This window comes from Arachis hypogaea, chromosome 17 (assembly GCF_003086295.3).
Source record: "Arachis hypogaea cultivar Tifrunner chromosome 17, arahy.Tifrunner.gnm2.J5K5, whole genome shotgun sequence".
Lineage (NCBI taxonomy): Eukaryota > Viridiplantae > Streptophyta > Magnoliopsida > Fabales > Fabaceae > Arachis > Arachis hypogaea.
In genome coordinates this window covers 7293986-7321578 of record NC_092052.1, presented here as the reverse complement: position 1 = coordinate 7321578, position 27593 = coordinate 7293986, and the positions used below count along the sequence as shown (strand labels likewise).

Sequence of the window (27593 nt, the reverse complement as noted above, 5' to 3'; positions counted from 1 at the left end):
AGCAGAAAAAATAAAAGCAGAACCATGGAAGCATAATGGAATTAGAATCAACAACAATAATAGAATCATAATCAGAAATAATGTAATTAACAAAAATCAATAAATCCACAAATAAAAAAATTCAACAACATAATTTTTTTGAAGCACGGTGGTGAGGACGTGAAGCACAGCGGCGGTGACGAAGAGCAGCAGCGACCGACAAGGAGCAGTGATGACCGGCGACTGAGCAAGGAGGAGGAGCAGAAACGGCGAGTGGTGCGCGACGTCCATCTTCACGGATCTGCTGGTATTGACGTCGAGCGAGGAAGAGGAGCAGCAGCAAGATCTGACGGCGAGATCCAGCGGCGAGGACCCGAACAACGAGGAGCGACGGCGAGCCGCGAAGAACAACGGCAGCGAATTCTCTTCCCCTTCTCTTCCCCACCTTCCCTTCCCTGTCTTCTTCCCTTAAACCCCAGCGTGATTTCCTTCCTCCTTTTTTTTAACCTGTTTTCTTTTATATATATATATATATATTTTAGTTAGAAGTAATTTGGTAATAAAAATTAAAATTTTAATAAAAAAATAATTTTAAAATTAAATTAAAACTTAAAAACGATTTTATAAACAAAAAAATATTGAAAACGAACAAAATTTTCGAGTCCTACCTTAAGAACCAAAATCATTATTAACCCTTCACCAAATTAAAGACTGCGTAGCCCCTACCTTAAAATATGTTTTGAAACATATCAATAATATTTTTCTTTAAAGATTTTATGTATGCTTTTCACCCAAAATAAACATTTTTTGAGAAAATAATAATACCATTCTCGTTTATGATAATGTCACTTCACACATAATTTTGTTATATTGTATATTGACATAAATTTATAAAAAATATATTTAAAATAAAAATGATAATATCCCTTCTCTAATTTTTTTATAATGGATATATTAAGAATTAAATTAAAATAAATATCCGAATAAGACATTTAGACTTGTAGTTTTGAGATTTTTACTTTTAATTTTAGTGTTGTTAAATCAATCTACAATTTCAAATGATAGGAATATACACAAATATAATCACTACAGTTTCAAATGAATGTAATGGAATTAGATAAAGCAATAGCTCAGTATGTATCCAAAACAAAAAAGTGGTCATCAGTTTATTATCTTGGTTGGCAATAATGGCACTACTGCTCATAAATAGTTCTTTCCTTCACTTTGGTTTGGTTGCTTCTCTGTATATAGTTTAGATTTTTGCTACGAATAAATAAAAACCAACAAAAAGAAAAAGAAAAAAAAAAGAATAATATTGCTTTTAAAAAACACTTCAGATATATGAAAGGTACATATCAGAGACCAAAGTTGTAAAGAAGGTGAGAGCCTAAGAATTTTTCTTTTCTTTATTTATTTTTTTTAAAGCTCATTTTACTAGCTAGTCAAGCATAGGGACGAATGTTAGTTATGGCAATGGGTGGTCATAGCCTCCCAAAGTTATAAAAATTATTAGTTATATATATGGTAGAATATTTTCTTTTTATAATTATTTTGGTTAACATACTATATATTATAGGTATAATTAACTTATACATTCAATTTATCAAATGCACTAACTTCAGATTGTATGCTTTCACAGATTTTAATTGGGAAGAAGACTTAGGAGATAGAAAATCTGTTACTACTATTGTGTGTGTTTGGAGAGTAATTTAGTGTCTTGAAAAAGTAACAAACAAGATAAAGTGAGCAGGAACAGTACCAAAGCAGTTTTACCAGCTGTGATTAGTGTATGTTTAAGCTAATCTCAGTTGACATCTCTTATATATACAACCAACTCAATGTAATCAATATACAGTAAATTCAATCACAGTTCATACTACCATTCTGTTTTCTTGTAACACAAGTCTGCTATATTTTTTCTTTTTGTTTTATTCTTCACTTCTTCAAGATTCATTGAGTTATATTCATGCTTCTAATAGACAGAAGATAAGTACAGAATACAAAATAATAATTTTATGATGCTATTAATCAAAGATTCAACATGTGATTCTTTATCATCAATTATTTAAAGACTTTTTTGTCAATTTCACGTAAATCAGTTAAAATATACTCTTAGAGCGATTGCCAACATCATATTTCATAGGACAGCAAGATTTTGTTGCCCCGTCGAAACCAAATCCCTGTCTTTATCGCTTTTTGGCACCTAATTTCACAGAAAAGAGGAGGAAGATAACGAAAAAAGATTCACACACATATGTGATGCATGGTATACCAAAAACAAGCAAGGTATTATATATATAAATGAAGGTGGACCCAGAAAGGCAAAAAGTGTAAAAGTAATTGATAATATATAGTTCTTGAGTAGTCGATAATAGTAAAAAAACACCAATTTTAACCTAATATAAAAAATAATTTCAGTCAAATCAATGCAATGAAATTATGCAATGTAACCTCATCTGTTAAGTAGTATCAAGCCAAAAGATAGAGTGGTCAACATCTATATTATTTGGCTAATTTTCTGGTATCTATTATTTGGTATTAAATTTTATCTAATTTAATTTGTATAAAAAATTTTAAATATTTAACATTTTTTTATAATTAGATACAACAAATATAATATTATCAAAAATATTATAAGTACACTAAAATTAATTATTAGTATATTTATTTATAAATATATATAAAATTTAATCTATTTTTAATATATATTTATATTTTAACATATATTTTATATTAACTTTAGTAGTTGATTTTAGTGTACACCTTACATAATCTTATTTTATTTATTCTTGGCGTGTATCTCATCAAGTAAAAGTGGAAGCTAGGAAGCATGAGATCCCCAGATTCAATGGAGTGCTGGCTGCTCTCTCTCTCTCTCTATTATATAAAGAGAAAGTAAATCATGATGAGCATAGCGTGTTTGGAAATATGGCCGCAGAAGTAGGAGAGAGTAGTACTGGTGGTGCAAAACCTGCAGTAAGAGAAAGCCAGCGTGAAAAACTAACAAAATATAGTGCTGGGAAGCTAGCTGAGCGGACATTGGAAGGCAAATGGAACAAGGTTGTTGAGATGTACACAAAATACCCGGGAGCTCAGACGCACAGGATCGCCGAGGACAACGACAACACTGCCTTGCACGTCGCCGTCGACTTGAAGAAAGAACAAGCAGTGAAGGAGCTGGTGGAAGCAATCATCAAATTCGAGAGAGCAGGGGATGAAGAAGCCCTAAGAGTGCAGAATAAAAATGGGGACACCCCGTTACACCTTGCAGCGTCAAGGGGTTTCACAAAGATATGCATGTACATCATAGGGGAGAGGGAGGAGAGGATGCATTTGTTGAGATTGGAGAACAAGAAAGGTGAGACACCTTTCTTTCTAGCTGCACTCAACTGGAACGCACATGCCTTGGCCTACCTCTCCTCCGTCGCCGATAACCTCCTCTGGAACAGTAACGAACTTGCTGATGATACTCGACGTCTCGTTACACGTGGCACCGGCAAAGACATAAACCAAAGAGAGAGCATCCTTCACTGTGCCATCAACAGAGAATGTTTCGGTATACTAACCGACATCCATTATTCCATATTTATCCTTCTTTTTGTTTTTTGTTTTTTTTTGTTTTTAAATAGATAGTTAAAAATAGTCAAATAATTTAACAAGATTTATTAAAAATTTTTAACTATTAACTTTATATAAATAAACCTATGTGTGAAAATGTTTATCTTAATTTTGACCTTATTTTATATGTTGCAACAGATTTGGCATTCATAATAGCCCGTAACTACAGTTTCCTTACTATGCATGCCCATAATGGAATCACCCCGCTCCATGTTCTTGCCAAAAGACCCTCAGCGTTCAAAAGTACAACAAAACTTTCATTTCTCAAGCAAATGCTCTACCACAGTAAGTTACTCACATCATATATACGTGTAACTTTATTATTATTATTATTATTATTATTATTATTATTATTATTATTATTATTATAACACTTTTTCTCTTTCCAAAGTTATGCCAGTAGGAAAACTAGATGTTGACAAGGAAATGGAAAAATACAGGAAAGAGATTCAACGGCTTCAATTATCCAATGGCTCAAAGAAAATAGGTACGATTCAGTTCAAGATTTGTATTCGATGGCCATATTTTGTCATACAAAATCCGTTACAACTTAAAAGAAACTGAATCAAATAGATATTGCATTCAAATAATACTAGGAAGATATAATCTAAAGTTATCTTATTTAATTTAATATTTATAGTTTTATATATATATATATATATATATATATATATAAACAAATTATAACTACTTTTCATTTTCTAAATTTTGACTTTCAATCCTCTTGGCTGCATTATTGGTAAATGTAGTTATCTCGAGGTTCATTTAATTTAAGTTAATTTATGATTTCATTATGGTCAATTTGGCTAAACTTTTTAAATAAGTTCTTTTTTAAAAGGAATTTAAAATATAAAGGCTTTTATTAATAACAATTTTTAAATAAGTTATTTTATATTTGAAAAGTTATTATAAAAGTCCTTGTTTTAAAGTTGTGCATTAAATAACAATGATAAAATAATTTTTGAAAATAGAAAAAGTTACATTTTTTAACGTCTTCAAAAGCTCTTAAATAACTTTTTAAAAAGTTAAAAGTTTATTTAAAAAATTGTACCAAACACTATTAATATAACTTTTTATAAGTCAAAAATAAAAAAAAGTAACTTTTGAAATCTATATATTGAATTCTTAAATCTATATGTTGAATCAAAACAGTTAATTTGCCAATACAATTGTTAAGTTGAGAAGTAACTATTTTAGTAATTTATAATTATCATATGATAAAATCAGTTATATTTTATGAAAAAAAAAAGAATTAATTTCTCCAATAATAAAATTAAAAAACTTTATATTAATAAAAAAGAGTTGTTGAGTACGATGCCAAAAAAGTTTTCGAGATGCTTGCTAAGCAAAGATAGGTAAAGCTAAGGCAAAAAGAGAGAACGTTAAAAGAGGCTAAAAATATAATTATGTATCTTTTCTTAACGGTTAAATTTTCAAATAAAAGAAGTGGTATTATTTTAATACTAAAATTTTTATGACATAAAAATCTAAAATTCAAATGTTTTATATTTGGCATGGATAAAAATATGTAAATTGAATTTATTTGTAAATTTTATAAATTTATATTTTAATTAAACTCAAATTTTTTAATTTTTATAGGATTTAATTGTAATTAAAATGATTTGATATTTTAAAATATAAAATGTTCTTTTTATCATCTAAGTATTAAAATAATACTAATAGTTTGACTGAGATTTATTATTAATATTGTGGTTTGATCCCAATCGATCATCAGCTGCTAACCGACTCATTCTACTGTCGAAAGACCACGAGCCGACTCCAGTCAACCACCGGCCATTCCCTGATTTATCATCGATCAGGGTCAGATAAAGATACGGTGGTTCAATGATGTTTAATAAAATAATAAAAATATAAAATTAAATCATTATATCAACTTTAATATAAAATCAATCCTAATTTTATATAATGTCATTTCAAATTAAAAAAAAAATCCTAAAATATTTGATGATTTCAAACACATCCTTATTTTTGTTCCCCTATTTTATGTTGTCCAGCATTAATTATTTGTGTTTAAATATATAAGCAATGCTACATAATATCAATAAAACTTATTATTTTTTTGTCAACATTGTAAATATTAAGTATTAAATTTTAAATCTTAAATTTAAAATTATAAATTCTAATAATATATATACTGACTAAATATTAGCTAATATTAATAAAAAGTGTTGACCTTCTAATATTTTTTTAAATATATATCTTATTTACAATAAGCAAGAGAATATCAGGAGTCTAATATTTTTAGTGTAAATAAAGAAAAAAAATGAACTAATATTGGTTCAAAATTATGGCAAAACCAAAGTAGTGTTGCACCTATAATTATTTCTCTTTACGATGTATTCTTGATGGAATAAGAAATCAAATCTTATTATCTTTTAACCACTCATAATATTTGTTCATTCTAACATACACTATTGTGGTTAAATAATTATGCGTAGGGGAAAAAAAGGCACGACGTAGTTGGCTATTAGGTAAATTACTACGTAATTTGCCGGGACAAAGGCATGAGTATGACGAAGAAAACGCTTCCAAGTGCTTTGGAAAATGTGGAGCTGGATTTTTGCCACCAAATTATGATACCTTTCTACAATTTCTCAAATCAGTATACGTGCATTCTTCCCTTATCCGTTTGGTAGATGGTATGTGTGTTTCACTATAATCTCCATGCAACATTATTTCTCTTAATTAGCTTGATTAATTAATTTATAAAAAATTATACGAAATTAATTTTTAGTTAGTTAAAATTAATTAGCTAATTCTATTAGGATTTATAATTTGAGATTTAGAGTTAATAATCATTTATGGTTTATAATTTAAAATAAATAAAATAATTTTAAAAATTGGTTGATGTTGTACAAAAGAAAAAAAAAAACTTTCTAATTTATATATCTCAAATGTTTATTTGGTAACCAAAAGAAATTAGGCAAAAATGTAACACTTTTACTACTAAAATGTCACGTTTCTAACTGCACCACTCTCATAATTAGGATATTACGACGACTTTTATATACTTAATAATAAAATAAGAGCTTTTTTTACTTTAAACCATATTGTTGTTTTCTTTAAAAATCGAAAATATTTTTCTTTTTAAAACTTACATACATATATGCAAACCAATTACAACACTTAAAATATATATATAAATAATAAGAACCAAAGTTCTTTATACAACAACTTATAAACATTACAAATTATAACTCCTACCCCTCTTATAAAAATACAATATTAATGACGAGAAAAAAATAATAAATAAGCTAATACAACAATTTCGTATAAGCAAAAACGCAATAAACTCTTCATAAGTTTCTTCGTCCATATATTGAAAAGAGAAGGTTGTAGGGGGTGAGAACCTAACCACACGGTCTCACCAGAGAAGTTTAGAATTGTCATAAGAAGATATATAAAAGAAAATTGTTTTTAACTGTAGTGATTATCGCTTGTCTTATGAATCTTTTTTAAAATCAACGGTTAATCATCCAAAATCCAAAACTCATATTTTTCTTAATAAAAATCTTAAAAGTTACCTAGATGGTATGAATGATCAACCTATTCCAACCATAGGTTTATTAAGTCTATGTTGAACCAGCTTAATTTTTCATACTTTGCTAAACCTCAAACACAAACTAATCACGGCCTCCAGCCCATCACATAATCAATCATGGCCTCCAGTCCAATTAACTCAATCAACACTTAATTCACTACAATTCAACCAATCAGTCACAAACACAAGTAATGAAGTTCAAATACAATCAAAGACAATTATATCAAGTATAGCAATTAGCAGTTAAACATAATTATTCACATAGGCAAACCAAGTACAATATGCATACTCAAAAAATGTCACATAGATGCACATGATGCATGCCTATCCTAATGGCCATGAGCTCATGTACAATATGCCTGCCGTGCATCTTTGTGAGGAATATAGTAATAATCTCGGCTTTTGTAGTGCCCTTGCACCTCTCACCGGAGGCGGTGCTATCCAGGATGCGTGCCGGACCACCCATACATCCAGAGAGAAAACCACAGGTAAGTGAGATTCACTACCGTCTTTACCCGGGATCTCGAACAAACGGGATTAACCACCATTCCTGCTCAGAATCGCGAACAAGCGAGATTAACCACCATCCTTATTTGGAGCAAAATTTAGCTTAGTGTGCAAGCAGGATTCACCCCAACCCTTACCACGTCCTTGCCAAGAATAAACATCGTCAGTATGCAAGCGGGATTAACTCCAGCCCTTGCCAGCACAGTAAATTACATCTCAATAATATTCATAATCAATCAAGCTCAAATTCATACTGAACTCAATGTAAATTTTTATACTTGTTTTTATCACGATTCAAAAATCACTCTTGGTTCATTTACTTTCAAGAGGAGTATATATATAATCAATTCACATCACGGCAAGAATCACTTTTCCTCAAATCATTTCCCGTTAAAACCAAAACCACTTTTTGTAACACTTTCTGAAACCTTTAAAACAACTTCACTCTAAACCAGTCCTCTTTCGTAAAATTCATATTTCATTTAACCAAATTTTCCTGAACTAACTTCAAAACCATTTTAATGTTGAACCTCTTTCAAAAGGCTCAAGAATCATTTATTCTTAAATCAATCACTTAATTACTTTAAATCAGGATTTATTAATTAAACTCTACGGCAGAGTCTCAAGATTTTGAGGGAGCGACAACCAATCTCATTTTTAACCAAACTTACAAAATTTTTCCGAAATAATTTCCAACTTTCACTTTTTAAGTTAAGACATTTTCAAAAATCTTGAAATTCATTTCATTTTCACCAAATTAAAGGTTCCAAATTAACTTCAATAATCCATTTCTTCATTTTCATTTGAAATACCCAAAAGTATAGTGTAACTCTTAAATCGCTTTCAATTTTTAAACAAGTTCCCAAAACCGATTTCAATTTCATTTCTAAGTTTAAAACATTCCATTGCACCAAATCAAATTCAAATACTTTAAATTCACTAAATAGTCTTCAAAACATAACCCTTTAATTAGAAGTAATCCAATGAAAACTCATTTTGTTTAACCAATTTCCCAAAACTAACTTTAACTTCACTTTAAATTTAAAAAATCTTCCCAAAAGATTCAAAACCATTCTTACTTCCCAACAGTAATCTCAATTGAAACATAATCACTTATTTTAGAAGAATTACTTAAAAATTCATTAAAAACACCCCAAGAAATGCAATCCTTTCCATAGTTAATCAAAATCAAATAAAATAATTCTTTAATCCAAATTTTTCAAATAATACTTTAAACAAAGTCTTTAATTTTTATAAAAATTTCGGCAGCACCTCCCCTAAAACTTGAACTTTACCACCTTCACAGGTTCCTTCAATCATTCCTCAGTATAAATATATAAATCGAATTTCTAAAACAAAGCCATTTCTCATCATATATATATATATATATATATATATATATATATATATATAAAACTACTTTAACAATATAAAACTACTTTAACAACAACCAATCGATTTCAATAATTCAAGATAACTAATTCAACAACACCAACCGGTAAACTAGAATATCCAATCTTTTCAAACAGTCAATAAATCAATCCATAAACCTCACAAAATCATAAAAATATATTCTTCATGACAATATCGACTTGTAATAATTCTTTATCATAAAACAGTTTTAAGAAAAGACCCCTACTTCAAATAGTCGAACCCATAAATTCAAAGGCATTCAAAAATCTTTTTTCTCGTATCCCGCAACAGCGGCACACTACAAGAAAATAGAGTTATTTTAACACTTTATTTTTTAACAACATAATTAAATGTCAAAATTAATATATATTTTTGACAAATATCACAAATGTCAAATTTTCTATGTTTTTTTGATGAATAATTTGACCGTAGAAAATTACTCCTTAATTTTGATACTCATTTGTTTTCATTTTACTCCACTATTTTTCTTCTTCTTTGGACTTTGTTAATTTTGACATCACAATGCTCTCAGTTTAGGATTATACTACTCATTCTTTATCTTCAAAATCTTAATTTATTCTTTAGTTTCAAGATGTCATTTCATTCTTTATTAAAATTTTTTGTTGAAAATATTTTATAGTCAATAAGTGTCAAAATAAATAGTATTTTTGACAATTAATAAGTATCACAGAAAATATGTTCTCAAAATTTTCTAACAAATTATTTTTGACAGCCAATATTTATCAAAATAAGATTTAAATTTTTTTTCACAATCACTTATATGTTAAAAATACTATTTTTGACAAATTTTTTATTAACATATTTTCATAGTTAAAATAGTGTCAAAATTTGTTTTTTTGACAAATTTTAATTTTCTTTTACACATTATAACCCTCAAAAATAATCTATATTGTTGTAGTGGCAGCCGCAACCTGTAACACCCTACTACACAGTGTTTTATGCTTAAGTCATAGAACAGAGGTAGTGTGGTATTACAGACCTTTAATAGTAAGGATATACATATAATACTGAAAGAAATAATATACTAGGAGCCTTGAAACAGAGCGGGTAAACAAAAATCGCAAAATAAAAAGCGCAACGCTCAAGGAATAGGATTACTTGCGTGCTAAGAAACCTAATAGGAACATGATAAAACAATAAACGAAGGGATAAAGAAAAGCCAAGGAACAACATAACTAGCCTCTGACTCAGCCTGCGAAGCTAAGGCTGGCCGGAGGATACATATATACATATAAACATACATAAGTGTCCCCAAAATATACCAAAATACCAAAGTAAACTCCTATCTCTCCCTCAACCTCTAAGAGGAGCAGCATACATAAGTTACTTGGAGAGTAAGCTACACATATACATACATATATACAAATAGAAACCAAAATATACCCAAGGACTACTTCGCTTTCCAGAATCCAGACGCCTAGCGAGGAGCCTCTCGACCTGCATCTGAGAAACAACAATACAATATGGAATGAGAACCGGAGGTTCTCAGCATGGTAAAAGTGCCACGCGTATAAGAAATACGGTCCTGAGAATGCCATAGGCAATCCTAGAACTCCGTTATTCAATTAACCAACTTAAGTACTAAACAGAAGCCATAAACAGGGGTAGGTATTCTAAATCTGCCTAACTTACTCAAGTTCAAGCTTAACCTAACATCAAACCATTTCCTCCGTTTTCTCCATCCTTTCATCATTCAGAATGTAACAGAAACAAGCAACCAAACAAGTTCACGCACAAGTAATGATCAAATAGTACAAATAACAAGTATAACAAATAGCAGGTAATATATATCAATTAGGCATACCCAAAAAAATGCATAGCAATCAATACAAACAAATGCATATGATGCATGCCTGTCCTATGGCTGATGGGGCCCATCTGTCGGTTATCCAGCCAACCCGACAAGTCCGAAAACCTTAGACTGTCCCCCGTCGCGCATCCCCAAGAGTCTATGCATAGAGTTCACATTCAATCATCATATAATCACTCAATGGGGGCTATCCATACCCGGGAATTTATACGTGCCCGGTCACCCTTACGACGTAGGGTCAACAGAGTATCGAGATTCAACCTGGAACACGTGGTGGCGAGCCACGGCTCTTACCCAGGGAACTCGTATCTCAGATAGCATTATTCATAAGCCATTTCATAGTCATAATCATTATTTAATCATTCATCAAGCCATGGCATATTAACTCCTTTTATTAACAACCTCCCTTTCACATTTTTCATCGTCATTCCCTTATAATTCAACTTGATTACCCTTTCCGGGTCCTGACCAAACTTTTTATCAAACTCTTCTCATCCTTCTTAATATCGAATAATCTTAAAATCAACCCAACTCTAACATTAAATCAATCACATCACACGAGGATTGAACTTTAACTTCTCGAACTCATGACTATCACTAAGACATCCTCGACACTCTATTTTCTTTTCTATTTTTAATATAGCAAATGAACTCGGAATTGCACAAACTTTATGTCCAGGCGTTCATATTGAAATAAGCTTTCTAACAAACTAAATATCATAATTTTCTGATTTTTCTAGCCTCAGGAATAAAGGAAAAACCGTGACTGCTCTGCAGTGCATAAAACCAGAAAAACAGCAGCAGCATGTGATATTCAAAATTCAATATAAAATCCAAGTTAAATCCAATGACTTTGAAAATTAATGTAGTTAAAATTTACTCATCCAGGTTTCTTTCTCAATTGGTTCTGAGTCAATACCATTTTTAATGAAAAAGTTACATTACCTGGAAGTTAAGTAAAAATGAGACAAAATCTGTTTTAAAAACCAACAAGCTTAGTACCTTTCAATTGGAATAACTTTTATTACAAAACTCCAATTAAGCTAAATTTTGATTTGAGAACCCCTATCTCATCTAAAAACAAGTGTGTCTTGGTTGCAACCCAATTTCTATTTCATTCTAAGAGTTACAAGCATTGGAAGTTGATGCATAGCTTGCTGAAATCTGTTTCTTTTTAGTTTTGACCACCAATATTCAAAAATTCACAGCTCCCAATCCTCAACTCTTAAAATTCTGAAATTTTAGAGAACTAAAGAAAGTTAATCAAATTTTATAACAAAATTGGTTTCGCTCCAAGACTCAACTCGTAAAAGTCACAGCAAGACAAACAAGTTGCTGCCTGTTTGATCTTTTCTGCTGCTGGACAGATTTAACAACCTAACTTTAAAAATTTGCCATAAATTGTATATTTAACAAAAAAGTCCCAAAATTTCCAGTTTAGTTCCTTATATTCCCAAGTTTAGCCCAAACTTGGTCTCATGCAATTCCGATCATTACATAATTAGTTACAGCATATACAATACCACCACAACACAACTCTACATCCTTATTAACAAACACCAATTCTAATCCATCATAAATAAATATAAGAGCACACTATTAATAGCTTTCACACCTCATAATTCTAATATATAAATTCACTAACAAATCTATTCTAACAACATTACAAGGCTAATCATTAAATACAACAAACAATCCAACTTATTCTATGGTTCCTCTAACCTGAGTTTTCACAACACCGTAAATATTAAACGTGCGAAACTTAAACCATACCTTGGCCGATCACTTAATTCACCCAAGGCAGCTTCTCAACATAAAATCACAGCCCCTCCAAGCTCAATCAAACAGCCCCAAAGCAAGCCTTGTCACCAACAAAGCTCCAAGTAATCCAAATTCAAGTTCAATGCATAAACACCCTCTTAAACTACACCTAATACACATATATATGTTCCAATTCAGTTCTCTATTACCAAAAACAAGATTGAGCTAGGGTTAGGGTGTTCTTACCATACCCATATGCTCAATAGCTTGAGCCCACAAGTTCCGGAATCTAACTTGAACCTAGAACACAAAAATTAGACAAGATTCACTATAGGTTTTCAAGTTTACCAAAGAAAGAGGGATAGAGATTCTGAACTCAATAGAAGGCTTACCAGAGAAATTGTTTGGATAGAAAGGTAGAGCTCGACGCGCTGAGCGCGTGGCCGCGAACGGTGCGGCAATCGGAGCCCGGATGAGGAAGTTATGGTAGTTGGAAGGAATGGTGAGGGTTAGGTTTCTTCTCTTCTCCCCCTTGCTGTGTTTTTCGTTGCTGTGGTGAAATGGAGAAGATGAAGCTGCTGCTTCATTTATGTTAGGGGCCCGGTTGAACCCATGGGTCCGGTTTGGGCCCCGGTTCAACCGGTTCGGCCCTTCCGGTCCGATTTTGGGCCAAATTATCGAAATTGGTATCAAAATTTTCGTTTCGACGAGCTCTATCCTATTTCAATATTAGTTTTGTATTTTTAACTTTCCTAATTAAAATTCAATATATTAACTAATAATTTACCGATTTTAGCGGGGTTTACATCCTACCCACCTAATTAGGAATTTTGTCCTCAAAATTCAGAGGGAGTTACCTGAAAAGAGGTGTGGGTAGTCCTTTCGCATCTCTGATTCAAGCTCCCAGGTATGTTCTTCAATACCTGCCCGACTCCAAGCTACTTTCACCAAAGAAACTTCCTTTCCGCGGAGACGTTTGGTGCTGGTATCATCAATCCTAACCGGAGTTACTGGAAGCGTCAGGTCTTCTCTCACTTGGACTGATTCCGGTTCTAGGACATGACTAGGATCAAAAGTGTATTTACGAAGCTGCGATACATGGAACACGTCATGCAGGTTCGAAAGATGTGGTGGTAACGCGATCCTATACGCCACTGGTCCAATTCTCTTCAGGATTTCAAACGGTCCAATGTAACGGGGATTTAACTTCTTGGTTTTGATGGACCTCCCTATTCCAGTGGTTGGAGTAACCTTCAAGAAGACGTACTCTCCTTCCTCAAATTCTAGAGGCTTCCGTCTTCGGTCTGCATAGCTCTTCTGACGGCTTTGAGCTTCAAGCATTCGACTCCGAATTCTCTTTATTTGCTCAGTGGTTTCACTTACCATTTCAGGTCCTATCAAGCTCTTTTCTCCTGCTTCGTACCAACATAATGGAGACTGGCATTTTCTTCCATACAAAGCCTCATATGGAGCCATTCCAATACTTGCATGATAGCTATTGTTATAAGCAAATTCTACCAAAGGCATATATCGATCCCAGCTCGCCGGTTGATCCAAAACACAAGCTCTTAACATGTCTTCCAAGGTTTGGATTGTTCTTTCTGATTGGCCATCCGTCTGAGGATGATAGGCAGTGCTTAAGCTCAATTGAGTGCCAAAAGCTCGTTGAAATGCACCCCAGAACCGTGATGTAAAGCGAGGATCTCTATCCGATACAATGGTGGAAGGTACGCCATGTAACCTCACAATCTCCTTTATATATAAGCGCGCCAACTCCTCCATAGAACAACTTATCCGAATAGGCAGAAAATGAGCTGATTTGGTCAATTGGTCTATAACCACCCAAATAGCATCACAACCGGTCCGAGTCCTTGGTAAGCCCAAAACAAAATCCATAGCAATGCTCTCCCATTTCCACTGTGGAATCTCCAAAGGTTGAAGGGTTCCTGCTGGCTTTTGGTGTTCGATCTTAACTTTCTGACAAGTTAGGCATTTAGAAACATGTAACGCCACATCATTTTTCATTCCTGGCCACCAGAACATCGTTTTTAAGTCTTGGTACATCTTAGTGCTTCCAGGATGAATGGAGAACCCGCTCTTATGAGCTTCCTTCAATATGTTATGTCGCAAATCCCCAACATCTGGCACAATTATCCGGCCCTTGAACCTCCACAATCCATCTCTATCTTCTGACACTCTCCATTGCTTGCCTTTCTCAATCGCCGGCAAAATCTTATACAATTCTTGGTCGTTCTGATGAGCCTTTATCAGTTCAGCCTTGAATTCGCTTGAGATCTGTAATTGGCTTAAGCATAAAGTCCCAAACTCTTCTCTGATTCCCAATTTCAATCCTTCGAAGGCTCTCAACAACTCTTCCTCTCTCAGCATCATCCAAGCAGCACATAGGGATTTTCTACTCAAGGCATCCGCCACTACATTCGCCTTTCCCGGATGATAGTTTAGCTCGAAGTCATAATCCTTCAGAAGTTCCATCCACCTCCTCTGACGCATATTCAATTCTTTTTGTTCAAACAGGTACTTCAGACTCTTATGGTCCGAGAAGACTTGAAATTTCACTCCATAGAGATAATGCCTCCAAATCTTCAAGGCAAAGACAACGGCTGCAAGTTCCAAATCATGAGTCGGATAGTTTCTTTCATGAGGTCTTAATTGACGTGAGGCATAAGCTACAACCTTATGATGCTGCATCAACACGCATCCTAAACCTTTCAAGGATGCATCACAGTACACCTCGAATGGTTCTCTCGGCTCAGGCAACACTAGTACAGGGGCGGTAGTCAATATCTGCTTTAAGGCAAGGAAACTCTCCTCACACTCGGGAGTCCACACAAAAGGAACATCCTTCCTGGTCAGCTTCGTTAAGGGTAAAGAGAGCTGTGAAAACCCTTTAATGAACCTTCGATAATAACCCGCCAAGCCTAAGAAACTCCTGATTTCCGTCACTGAAGTTGGTCGCTCCCAATTCATCACCGCCTCAACCTTAGCGGGATCCATTGCTATTCCTTGTTTACTTACCACATGGCCAAGAAATTTCACCTCAGACTTCCAGAACTCACACTTGGATAGCTTGGCATACAACTTCCTATCCTTCAGAATTTGTAGCACTGTTCGCAAGTGTTCAGCATGCTCATCCTCAGTCTTAGAATAGATAAGAATGTCGTCAATAAACACAACAACAAACTTATCCAGATATGGATGGAAAATTCTGTTCATGTAATCCATGAATATCGCCGGAGCGTTAGTTAGTCCGAAGGACATCACGGTATATTCATAGTGGCCATAGCGCGTTCTGAAGGCAGTCTTTGGGATATCCTCATCTCTAACCCTTATCTGGTGGTATCCGGATCGTAGATCAATCTTGGAGAACACGCCAGCTCCCTGTAATTGGTCCATCAGGTCATCAATCCTTGGCAGCGGATATTTATTCTTCACTGTAACCTTATTCAGCTGCCTATAGTCAACACATAAGCGCATGGTTCCATCTTTCTTCTTCACCAATAATACTGGCGCACCCCACGGAGATACACTTGGTCGGATAAAATTCTTACCCAACAGATCCTCCAGTTGAGACTTCAATTCGGCCATTTCTAGAGGCGACATCCTGTAAGGAGCACTCGAGATTGGTCCGGCCCCAGGTACTAAATCAATAGCAAACTCAACTTCCCGTTTCGGTGGAAATTCATCAATATCATCAGGGAACACCTCCGGAAACTCACACACAACTGGGATTTGTTCCAAATCTTGATCATCACCCGAAACACCCGCAGCTAGCAACAATATCCCCTGACATTCAGCCCCAGAACAGTTCACCATCATGGAATTCAAGTAGTAGTTATTCACTACAACCGGCCCTTCAGTGTCTTCAGGCATGAAATACACTGTTTTCGCCGAGCAATCTAATAGAACGCGGTTCTTGGATAACCAGTCCAATCCCAGAATGAGATCAAGACCAGTCATCGTCAAACAAATTAAGTTATGCACGAAATCACGCCCTTGTACTCGAAAAGGAACTTGGGGGCACCCTAATCTAGTCACCATAGCCTCGTGGGTAGCATTATATACCTTTAAATCATACCCCAGTACTACTATTTTCAATCCTAGCTTATCAGCCTTCTCAAATGCAATAAAAGTATGTGAAGCTCCAGAATCAAACAAAGCATTCAAAGTTTTACCCGCCATCTCACATTTACCTCGGATCAATGCCTCTGACCCCTCAGCGCCTATAGAAGAAGTAGTGTATACCCTTCCTGGTTGCTGCACCCTGCCTGTCTCATATCTCTTCTTCTCGGGGCAACCACTAGCCAAGTGTCCCGGCTGCCCACAGGAGTAACAGACTCCAGTCCCAAACCTACATTGTCCTGAATGATACTTTCCACATCTGTGGCAACTCATATCCTGCTGTGGCTGCTTACCCTGTCTCCTTCCCTGATTAGCATTGGTATTAGGCCTCCTGGAGTTGCCTTGCCCCTGATTATTCTGAGGAACAAAGCTACCACGCTTGAACTGTCTGCCTCTGGGTGCAAAATTTCTCCCTGTGGTCCTCTGGAATGGCATCCTCATACCCCCTTTTTCTGCTGCAGCCCTTCTAACACAATCCTCTGCCACCCTGCTCCTATTTACCAACTCAGAAAACACCCGAATCTGCATAGGCGCCACAAAGCTCTGAATGTCACTCCTAAGGCCTCCTTCATACTTTATGCATTTCCACTCAGCAAAGTCCTCAGGAGCTCCCTGACAGATGCGTGAGAAGCGGCACAATTCCTCAAACTTACTGGTATACTCAGTGATGGTCATCTGTCCCTGTTTAAGCTGAAGGAGTTCGAGTTCTCTGGCATTTCTAACTGAAGTGGGGAAATATTTTTTATAGAATTCATCTCGGAACAACTCCCAAGATATCACAATCCCATCAGGTTGCAAAATGCGCCTCATGCCCTGCCACCAGTGCTGAGCTTCACCATGCAACTGATAGGTCCCAAACTCAACCCACTGCTCATCCGGAACCTGTTGAGCCTGTAATGCTCGCTCAATGGCCTGTATCCAATTATCAGCATCAGTCGGATTCGAGGTCCCTCTGAAAGTTGGAGGGTGAACCTTCAGGAAGGAATGCAGTGACATAGGACCATTCTCACCATTATTGCCATTATTTCCATTATTAATTTGATTTCCCAGGGCTTCAGCTGTTGCTTGCATTGCTGCTGCCATATTGCCTAATGCAGCCATGAAGTCTATAGGATTAGGAGTGTTTCCTGATGCCTCAGGCATGGCATTGCCTATTCGGCCTCTACCTCGCCCGCGTCCGCGTCCGCGAGTAGACATCTGGTCCCTATACACACCAAACAGGTGATATCAAGTTGATCAGTCTCAATATCGCAAGTTCAGTGCTTTAAGTCCCAAATGCATGCTCAGGAACGTTTATGCCACATACATCAATTAGATATCCTAATAGCACATAAACACATACACAGAGAATGCACAAAAGCACAATCAGTCCGTCCTCAGGCTCTATAGGAACGAACAGCTCTGATACCATAATGTAACACCCTACTACACAGTGTTTTATGCTTAAGTCATAGAACAGAGGTAGTGTGGTATTACAGACCTTTAATAGTAAGGATATACATATAATACTGAAAGAAATAATATACTAGGAGCCTTGAAACAGAGCGGGTAAACAAAAATCGCAAAATAAAAAGCGCAACGCTCAAGGAATAGGATTACTTGCGTGCTAAGAAACCTAATAGGAACATGATAAAACAATAAACGAAGGGATAAAGAAAAGCCAAGGAACAACATAACTAGCCTCTGACTCAGCCTGCGAAGCTAAGGCTGGCCGGAGGATACATATATACATATAAACATACATAAGTGTCCCCAAAATATACCAAAATACCAAAGTAAACTCCTATCTCTCCCTCAACCTCTAAGAGGAGCAGCATACATAAGTTACTTGGAGAGTAAGCTACACATATACATACATATATACAAATAGAAACCAAAATATACCCAAGGACTACTTCGCTTTCCAGAATCCAGACGCCTAGCGAGGAGCCTCTCGACCTGCATCTGAGAAACAACAATACAATATGGAATGAGAACCGGAGGTTCTCAGCATGGTAAAAGTGCCACGCGTATAAGAAATACGGTCCTGAGAATGCCATAGGCAATCCTAGAACTCCGTTATTCAATTAACCAACTTAAGTACTAAACAGAAGCCATAAACAGGGGTAGGTATTCTAAATCTGCCTAACTTACTCAAGTTCAAGCTTAACCTAACATCAAACCATTTCCTCCGTTTTCTCCATCCTTTCATCATTCAGAATGTAACAGAAACAAGCAACCAAACAAGTTCACGCACAAGTAATGATCAAATAGTACAAATAACAAGTATAACAAATAGCAGGTAATATATATCAATTAGGCATACCCAAAAAAATGCATAGCAATCAATACAAACAAATGCATATGATGCATGCCTGTCCTATGGCTGATGGGGCCCATCTGTCGGTTATCCAGCCAACCCGACAAGTCCGAAAACCTTAGACTGTCCCCCGTCGCGCATCCCCAAGAGTCTATGCATAGAGTTCACATTCAATCATCATATAATCACTCAATGGGGGCTATCCATACCCGGGAATTTATACGTGCCCGGTCACCCTTACGACGTAGGGTCAACAGAGTATCGAGATTCAACCTGGAACACGTGGTGGCGAGCCACGGCTCTTACCCAGGGAACTCGTATCTCAGATAGCATTATTCATAAGCCATTTCATAGTCATAATCATTATTTAATCATTCATCAAGCCATGGCATATTAACTCCTTTTATTAACAACCTCCCTTTCACATTTTTCATCGTCATTCCCTTATAATTCAACTTGATTACCCTTTCCGGGTCCTGACCAAACTTTTTATCAAACTCTTCTCATCCTTCTTAATATCGAATAATCTTAAAATCAACCCAACTCTAACATTAAATCAATCACATCACACGAGGATTGAACTTTAACTTCTCGAACTCATGACTATCACTAAGACATCCTCGACACTCTATTTTCTTTTCTATTTTTAATATAGCAAATGAACTCGGAATTGCACAAACTTTATGTCCAGGCGTTCATATTGAAATAAGCTTTCTAACAAACTAAATATCATAATTTTCTGATTTTTCTAGCCTCAGGAATAAAGGAAAAACCGTGACTGCTCTGCAGTGCATAAAACCAGAAAAACAGCAGCAGCATGTGATATTCAAAATTCAATATAAAATCCAAGTTAAATCCAATGACTTTGAAAATTAATGTAGTTAAAATTTACTCATCCAGGTTTCTTTCTCAATTGGTTCTGAGTCAATACCATTTTTAATGAAAAAGTTACATTACCTGGAAGTTAAGTAAAAATGAGACAAAATCTGTTTTAAAAACCAACAAGCTTAGTACCTTTCAATTGGAATAACTTTTATTACAAAACTCCAATTAAGCTAAATTTTGATTTGAGAACCCCTAGCTCATCTAAAAACAAGTGTGTCTTGGTTGCAACCCAATTTCTATTTCATTCTAAGAGTTACAAGCATTGGAAGTTGATGCATAGCTTGCTGAAATCTGTTTCTTTTTAGTTTTGACCACCAATATTCAAAAATTCACAGCTCCCAATCCTCAACTCTTAAAATTCTGAAATTTTAGAGAACTAAAGAAAGTTAATCAAATTTTATAACAAAATTGGTTTCGCTCCAAGACTCAACTCGTAAAAGTCACAGCAAGACAAACAAGTTGCTGCCTGTTTGATCTTTTCTGCTGCTGGACAGATTTAACAACCTAACTTTAAAAATTTGCCATAAATTGTATATTTAACAAAAAAGTCCCAAAATTTCCAGTTTAGTTCCTTATATTCCCAAGTTTAGCCCAAACTTGGTCTCATGCAATTCCGATCATTACATAATTAGTTACAGCATATACAATACCACCACAACACAACTCTACATCCTTATTAACAAACACCAATTCTAATCCATCATAAATAAATATAAGAGCACACTATTAATAGCTTTCACACCTCATAATTCTAATATATAAATTCACTAACAAATCTATTCTAACAACATTACAAGGCTAATCATTAAATACAACAAACAATCCAACTTATTCTATGGTTCCTCTAACCTGAGTTTTCACAACACCGTAAATATTAAACGTGCGAAACTTAAACCATACCTTGGCCGATCACTTAATTCACCCAAGGCAGCTTCTCAACATAAAATCACAGCCCCTCCAAGCTCAATCAAACAGCCCCAAAGCAAGCCTTGTCACCAACAAAGCTCCAAGTAATCCAAATTCAAGTTCAATGCATAAACACCCTCTTAAACTACACCTAATACACATATATATGTTCCAATTCAGTTCTCTATTACCAAAAACAAGATTGAGCTAGGGTTAGGGTGTTCTTACCATACCCATATGCTCAATAGCTTGAGCCCACAAGTTCCGGAATCTAACTTGAACCTAGAACACAAAAATTAGACAAGATTCACTATAGGTTTTCAAGTTTACCAAAGAAAGAGGGATAGAGATTCTGAACTCAATAGAAGGCTTACCAGAGAAATTGTTTGGATAGAAAGGTAGAGCTCGACGCGCTGAGCGCGTGGCCGCGAACGGTGCGGCAATCGGAGCCCGGATGAGGAAGTTATGGTAGTTGGAAGGAATGGTGAGGGTTAGGTTTCTTCTCTTCTCCGCCTTGCTGTGTTTTTCGTTGCTGTGGTGAAATGGAGAAGATGAAGCTGCTGCTTCATTTATGTTAGGGGCCCGGTTGAACCCATGGGTCCGGTTTGGGCCCCGGTTCAACCGGTTCGGCCCTTCCGGTCCGATTTTGGGCCAAATTATCGAAATTGGTATCAAAATTTTCGTTTCGACGAGCTCTATCCTATTTCAATATTAGTTTTGTATTTTTAACTTTCCTAATTAAAATTCAATATATTAACTAATAATTTACCGATTTTAGCGGGGTTTACACAACCACAACTCCATTCTACTTTCGCAGTAACAGCAGCAACTTAAATCGGGATATGCAATAACCATAACTCAACCCTATTGAAATAACGCTGCAAAAACCTCAGCAACATATAATGGAACAACAGTAATTAAAGGGGTTCAGAATAAGGAACGATACTTATGAATAAGCAAGAGAACTGAGCAACGATAATTCTGATGATGACGCAGCAGTTTGATGTCGTATACAACAGCCATAAAACTCAGCATGCAAGAACCGGAACTCAATCCAACTTCACCAACGCTTCAGAACCTTTAACAAATTATAACAAAATACCGATTTCAAATGTTCCTGAACAAAAACACTTATCAAGAAAACAGAAGCTCCAGCAGCAGTTTTTGGCGACCAAAACGGCGACGCAGCAACAACACAGACGCGATGACGGCAAATCTAGCAATGCGATGGCGACGGCAGCTCTGCGATGACTCCCTCTCGCGCATCCTCTCCCTCCTCTCTGCAACGGCAACGCACAGCAGTGACAGATCCAACGGCGGCAACGACAGTCCGCGATAATGACGACGAGGGGTTGGCTTCACGGACGGCGGACCTTTGACGGCGGCGGCGAGCTCCCTCTCCCTCTCCCTCTCCTGGCATTCATCTCTCTCTTCCTTTTACGTGGTAACAACAATGGTGACATGACGGCGGCTCGACAGTGGCAGTCCAACGGCGACATTGCGCATTGGTGGTGCGGGACAGCTCCCTCCGCTCTTCTCTTCTTCCTCCCCGAGCTCTCCTCTATCCGTTGTGTGGGTGTGTATGTGTGTTTGTGTGTGAGTATATCGCGGGTGAGGGTGGCGGTTGTGAATGAAGGAGTTAGAATTAGTGTGTGTGATGAAGTTGGGTTAGGGTTTGTGTATGAAATTGGGGATTTTGAGGTTAAGATAGTGTAGTAATTTTAATAAAAAAAAATAGAGTAATAATTTAAAACTAAATTAAATACAAAATAATTATTTTTGAAATATCATTTTATTATTAACTTATAAATTATTGTCGAATAAATACTAATTCAATAAAAATTAAAAATAATTAAATTAATTTTTTTATTATAAAATAAAGTTCAAAAACTTAATATTCAAATTAAAACACATAAAATTCTCATTATTTTTCAATTATTAAAATTCTAAATTATAAATAAAAAATTATCCAAATTATATGTAAAAATTTTTGAAAATATAATTTTAAATAAATATAATAAATCGTAAGTAACTTATTATTTAATTTTTAAAAATTCGAAATCTTATAAAAAAACAGCTAGAATTTATTTTATTTATCTTTTGCTAATTGTTGTAACAATTAATAAAATAAATTCTGATTATTTTTTTATCTCCCTAACATTATCATATATATATATATATATATATATATATATATATATATATATATATATATATATATATGTTTGTAGCTAGTATATTCTAACATGATAAACTTATCTTATTTAATATTTATTTATTATAAAATACATTAAATAAAAAAAACATATTAAATTTTAATAATTTTTACTAATATTTTTTTGTTATCAAATATTTTTTATTCTCACACTACTTTGTATGTTATTTAATTACAACAATTTTTGCTCCAATCCTACCTGTTACATAATGCATCTCTACTTGTTAATTAATCAAGCGTTCTCGGAGGTAAGAGGAACAAAGCAGAAGCACGTATGGAGTGATCAACTCTTGTGTAAACTCATGGAAAACCCTTTCGAAGCGTTCACCGGAATGGCGGGAGAAGAACCTACTCATGGGCCTGATGAATTGAGTTTTTTTGACCCTGATGAAGACATATTCAAGGATATTGTGGGACGGAATATAGGTACGCGTATTTAATTTATAATTGCATATATAAGTCCCATGTAGATGCATGTAATTGGATTGAAAAAATATAAATAATTAACTGTTAGTTAACTAATAATATTAGTCAATCTTATTTTAGAGTTTATAATAAGATTCAAAATAAAAAAAATTATAATTTAAATTTTAATATAAATTAAATAAATTAATTTATAAAAAATTGATGATTGATATTGGTTAAAAAATATTCGCTACTTAGTATTACTCAATAAAAATAAATATATTTATTCATTCCTTTTTTTACATTTAATAAAAAAATTTTGGTAAAAAGTAGAATTGAATGAAGAGCGAAAATGTTTACTAAATTTATAAAAATTACACATGATGAATTATTTTTGAGAAATGATATGTTAAATAAATTATTTTATAACTAAGTTTTTGTTGGTTATCACTTATCAGTGACTAAGAGAAAAGAGGGTTGAATTTTATCTTCTTTTTTTATTGTATAGTATTTTTACTTTCTCACAGAAACTTAGGAGATATTTTTACTTTTATCTCGTATTGAGTTGAGAGACATTTTCATCATTTTGTATCCTAAGTGGCAGAAATAGAATCGAAGTAGAGAAGAGAGGAAAGGACACCAGATGTATCCTGGTTCAGCTACTTAGTACCATGTAGCCTACATCCAGTCTCCATCACAACTATGATAGAATTTTACTATCTCTTTTTCAAAATTACAAATACCAATTCTTCTCTATAATCTACCCAATCCTATTTGGGACAAATTCAGATTCTAACTCCAATCTGAATTTGACTAGACCTCAATCTAGCTTTCAATAGCAAAGTGCTAACCCAACTTGTAAGGAAATCTCCACAGGATCATGACACAATAGAAAGATGTACAAAGCAACTCTGAGACATCTTATGGCTTTTTATCACAATTTAACTCATTGCCTTTTACCTCCCATTGGTTTTTTCTTACAAACCTCACCATGTTTGCCTTTTACAATGAGACTCAGACAGATCAAAACTGAGAAAAAGAAAATACTAATTGAACTACATGAAGGAGAAGAACTCTAATAGCTTGGGTAGCTATGATAGTGAACTTTGTACTTTTCACTTACTCTCTTTGTCTTCAACTCTTGGTCGTTCACCCTTAATATAGAAGAGTGAAGCTTCCTCCAACATCAGAGAGAGAGAGAGAGAAGAGAGAGAGAGAGAGAGAGAGAGAGAGAGAGAGAGAGGAGAGAGAGAGAGAGAGAGAGAGAGAGAGAGAGAGAGAGAGAGAGAGAGAGAGAGAGAGAGAGAGGAGAGAGAGAGAGAGAGAGAGAGAGAGCTCACTTCTTCTCTCTCATCATTTTTCTTCAAGCTTCTATAATCTTGACCATTGAACTTGACTTTGGCTCTAAGTTTTGATTTTGATCGTTGATGAGCTTCTGACCCAAGATGGCTTCACGTTTTTCATGGTTGGTTCTTCCATGCTTGAGACCTTGAAGCTTTCTTCTTGGTTCCTCGTCGTAGCACAAATGAGAAAATAAACTTTTGTTGTGCTTTGACCGAGAGAGACTAACTACTTAGTTGTAGCCCCTTTTCTTTGCTTTTGATTTGGTAACAATCTTTTTCCTTTTAAAGCTCCGTAACCTCCGTACATTCTCTTTTCTTTCTTTCTTTTTTGGAAGAGTGAGTGACGTGGCCGAAACAAGAGAGAAGAGAGAAGTGATAGCTTTCGGTGGAAGTTTCAAGGAACTTAATTGAATTAAATTTGAAGTTTCAGTTACCAAGAGTGAGAGAACTGTACGAAGCTTGTGGTCACTTAGGTTCCTTTCTTTAATTCATTATACTTGGTTCATGGGCTTGTGATTAGACTTGTCTTTTCTTTCTTATTTTAAAGTTAAGCTACTAAATTTTGGATCTTGAATTGATGGACATGGACTTACTCATTTGTTTATTGAGCCAATATGAAACTTAAATTATTTTTCTGTATACTAAATAAAATTTATTAAATAAATAATTTATAATAATTTAATAAATATTTAATTAACATTTTAATAATATTTAATCATCGTTTTAATATTAATTTTTTAAATTCAACAAAATTTAACTAAGATTTTTTTTTTCTTCTTGTCATGTATTTCTTTCTTCTTTTTCAACAAGTTTTTATTGTGTAAATAAATTATTAGACGAACTTAATTGAATTCGAATTACTAAAATAATTTGGTTATGTAACGTCACCCAATTTTTTTTAGACTTTTTCTTTACTAAAAGAAGCAATCTTCCTTCTTTATCAAAACCTCACTCCTCACCGAAGCAAAGTACCCTAATAAATGGATATTTTATAAGTACATCCAAGGATCGAATAGTTTACTATATGTGACATATTTGAAGTAGTGATGAGTAAGAAACCATTGATAAAATTTGTTACATCCAGAGAATTCGCCAAAACCAGAAAATCCGAGTGATACAAGAGGAGGGGCTCCAACTGATCAAAATGACTCAAAGGAGGGAACTAAATCTGGCGACTTGGTTTTAAAATGTTGTGATTGTGTTATCTCTAATGTGAAGAATACAGAAGATTGTGAAAGAATGAAACCAATGAGGCCACAATTATTGATGAAATGTGGCTGCGGTAGAGCAGACTGTAAAAGCAATATTGCAGCCGCAATTGCGGTTGCAGATCACAGTACAGAAGATGCAAGTGATGATGATAGTAAAAAGGAGACACCATATTTATTAGCAGCGAAGCATGGTATTATTGAAATGGTGACCATGATTCAACAAAAAATACCTAGTGTTATCCATACCACCAACTCAAAGAATCAAAATGTGTTGCTTGTGGCGGTCAAAAATAGGCAACCCCAAGTTGTTCTGGAACTCAAAAAGAAATCAGAAGCAGAAGTTTGGGACAACTTAGTTATTGGAGTGGATGATGATGACAACACATTGTTGCACTTGGCTGCTCATGGTTTAAAAGGAGACAAATCTTGGCAAATAGCTGGCTCTGCTTTGCAAATGATGTGGGATATCAAGTGGTACCAGGTATGTATATAACTTATTTCAATTTAGTCAAAATCAGTCAAATCATTTAACTGCTCTCAACTATCAACATCACGTGAAGTTGACTGCACCTGAGTTTTCATTAATATTAGCATGTTTGTTGCAGTATATGAAAAAAATTGTGCCACGGCATTGCCACTTCAGAAGCAACAAGGATTCAAAAACGGCAGGACAAATCTTCAACACATCACACCAGGAGCTCATCCAAGAGGCTAGCCAGTGGCTGAAGGATACATCGGAATCTTGCTCTGTGGTGGCGGCTCTCGTCGCCGGTGTTTCCTTTGCCACAGCTGGAAATGTCCCCGGTGGCTACGATAATGGCGAGCCACCACTAGAGGGACAACCTGCATTTGAGGTATTCGCCCTGGCTTCTCTTGTTGGACTATGTTTCTCCGTCACCGGACTCATAATGTTCCTTTCCATCCTCACCTCAAGGAAGGTGGCCAAAGATTTTCGAAGGAGTTTGCCACTGAAACTCCTTGCAGGCCTGAGTTCTCTGTTTGTTTCCATCATAACCATGTTTGTGTCCTTCTGCTCTGGTCATTTCTTTCTTGTTAACCACAAATACAAGTCAATCTTGTTCCCTTTATACGCTGCCACTTCCATACCTGTCGCTTTCTATGCCTTGGCTCAGTTTCCACTCTACTTTGATCTTCTCAGAGCTATTCTTACTACTGTTCCAACGGCAAGTGATGTAGGTGAAATTCTCTGACCATGTTTCTGTGATTTATTTATCACTCCTCTACAATAGCGTTTAATTTTCTTTCTTTCTTTTTTTCTTTTTTTTTTTTTCCCGTGTGGTAGCACATGCTCGTGCATGTCAATTTGTCATGTTGGTCTGGTGTTGGTTGTGCTAATAAATTATTTTTCGTTTAAGCATTGAAGTTCCTCCATGTAAGATATATGTAAGAATATTTCATACACGAACACCTATATATTTTGTGTTTATCTTATATATATTATTGTTGATTTTACCATGTTTTTTAGTTCTCGGTTTCTACTTTTACAAGTCGATTATT

The 27593-nt window shown here is 34.8% G+C and overlaps 1 protein-coding gene across 2 annotated transcripts; it reads left to right on the top strand.

The window, feature by feature from the left end:
* Positions 1–2876: 2876 nt before the first annotated feature.
* Positions 2877–27550, top strand: LOC112764644 (uncharacterized). Of its 2 annotated transcripts, XM_025810351.2 has the most exons (7): positions 2877–3535; positions 3736–3882; positions 3989–4084; positions 6057–6257; positions 23354–23542; positions 25949–26556; positions 26681–27550. In XM_025810351.2, exons 1-7 carry the CDS (start codon positions 2908–2910, stop codon positions 27284–27286), a joined length of 2475 nt encoding a protein of 824 aa, XP_025666136.2. In that variant the 5' UTR covers positions 2877–2907; the 3' UTR covers positions 27287–27550. The 2 variants fall into 2 exon arrangements, with proteins under 2 accessions (XP_025666136.2, XP_072078366.1); XM_072222265.1 differs by lacking the exon at positions 23354–23542 and having other exon boundaries at positions 2897–3535.
* The last annotated feature ends 43 nt before the right edge of the window (positions 27551–27593 follow it).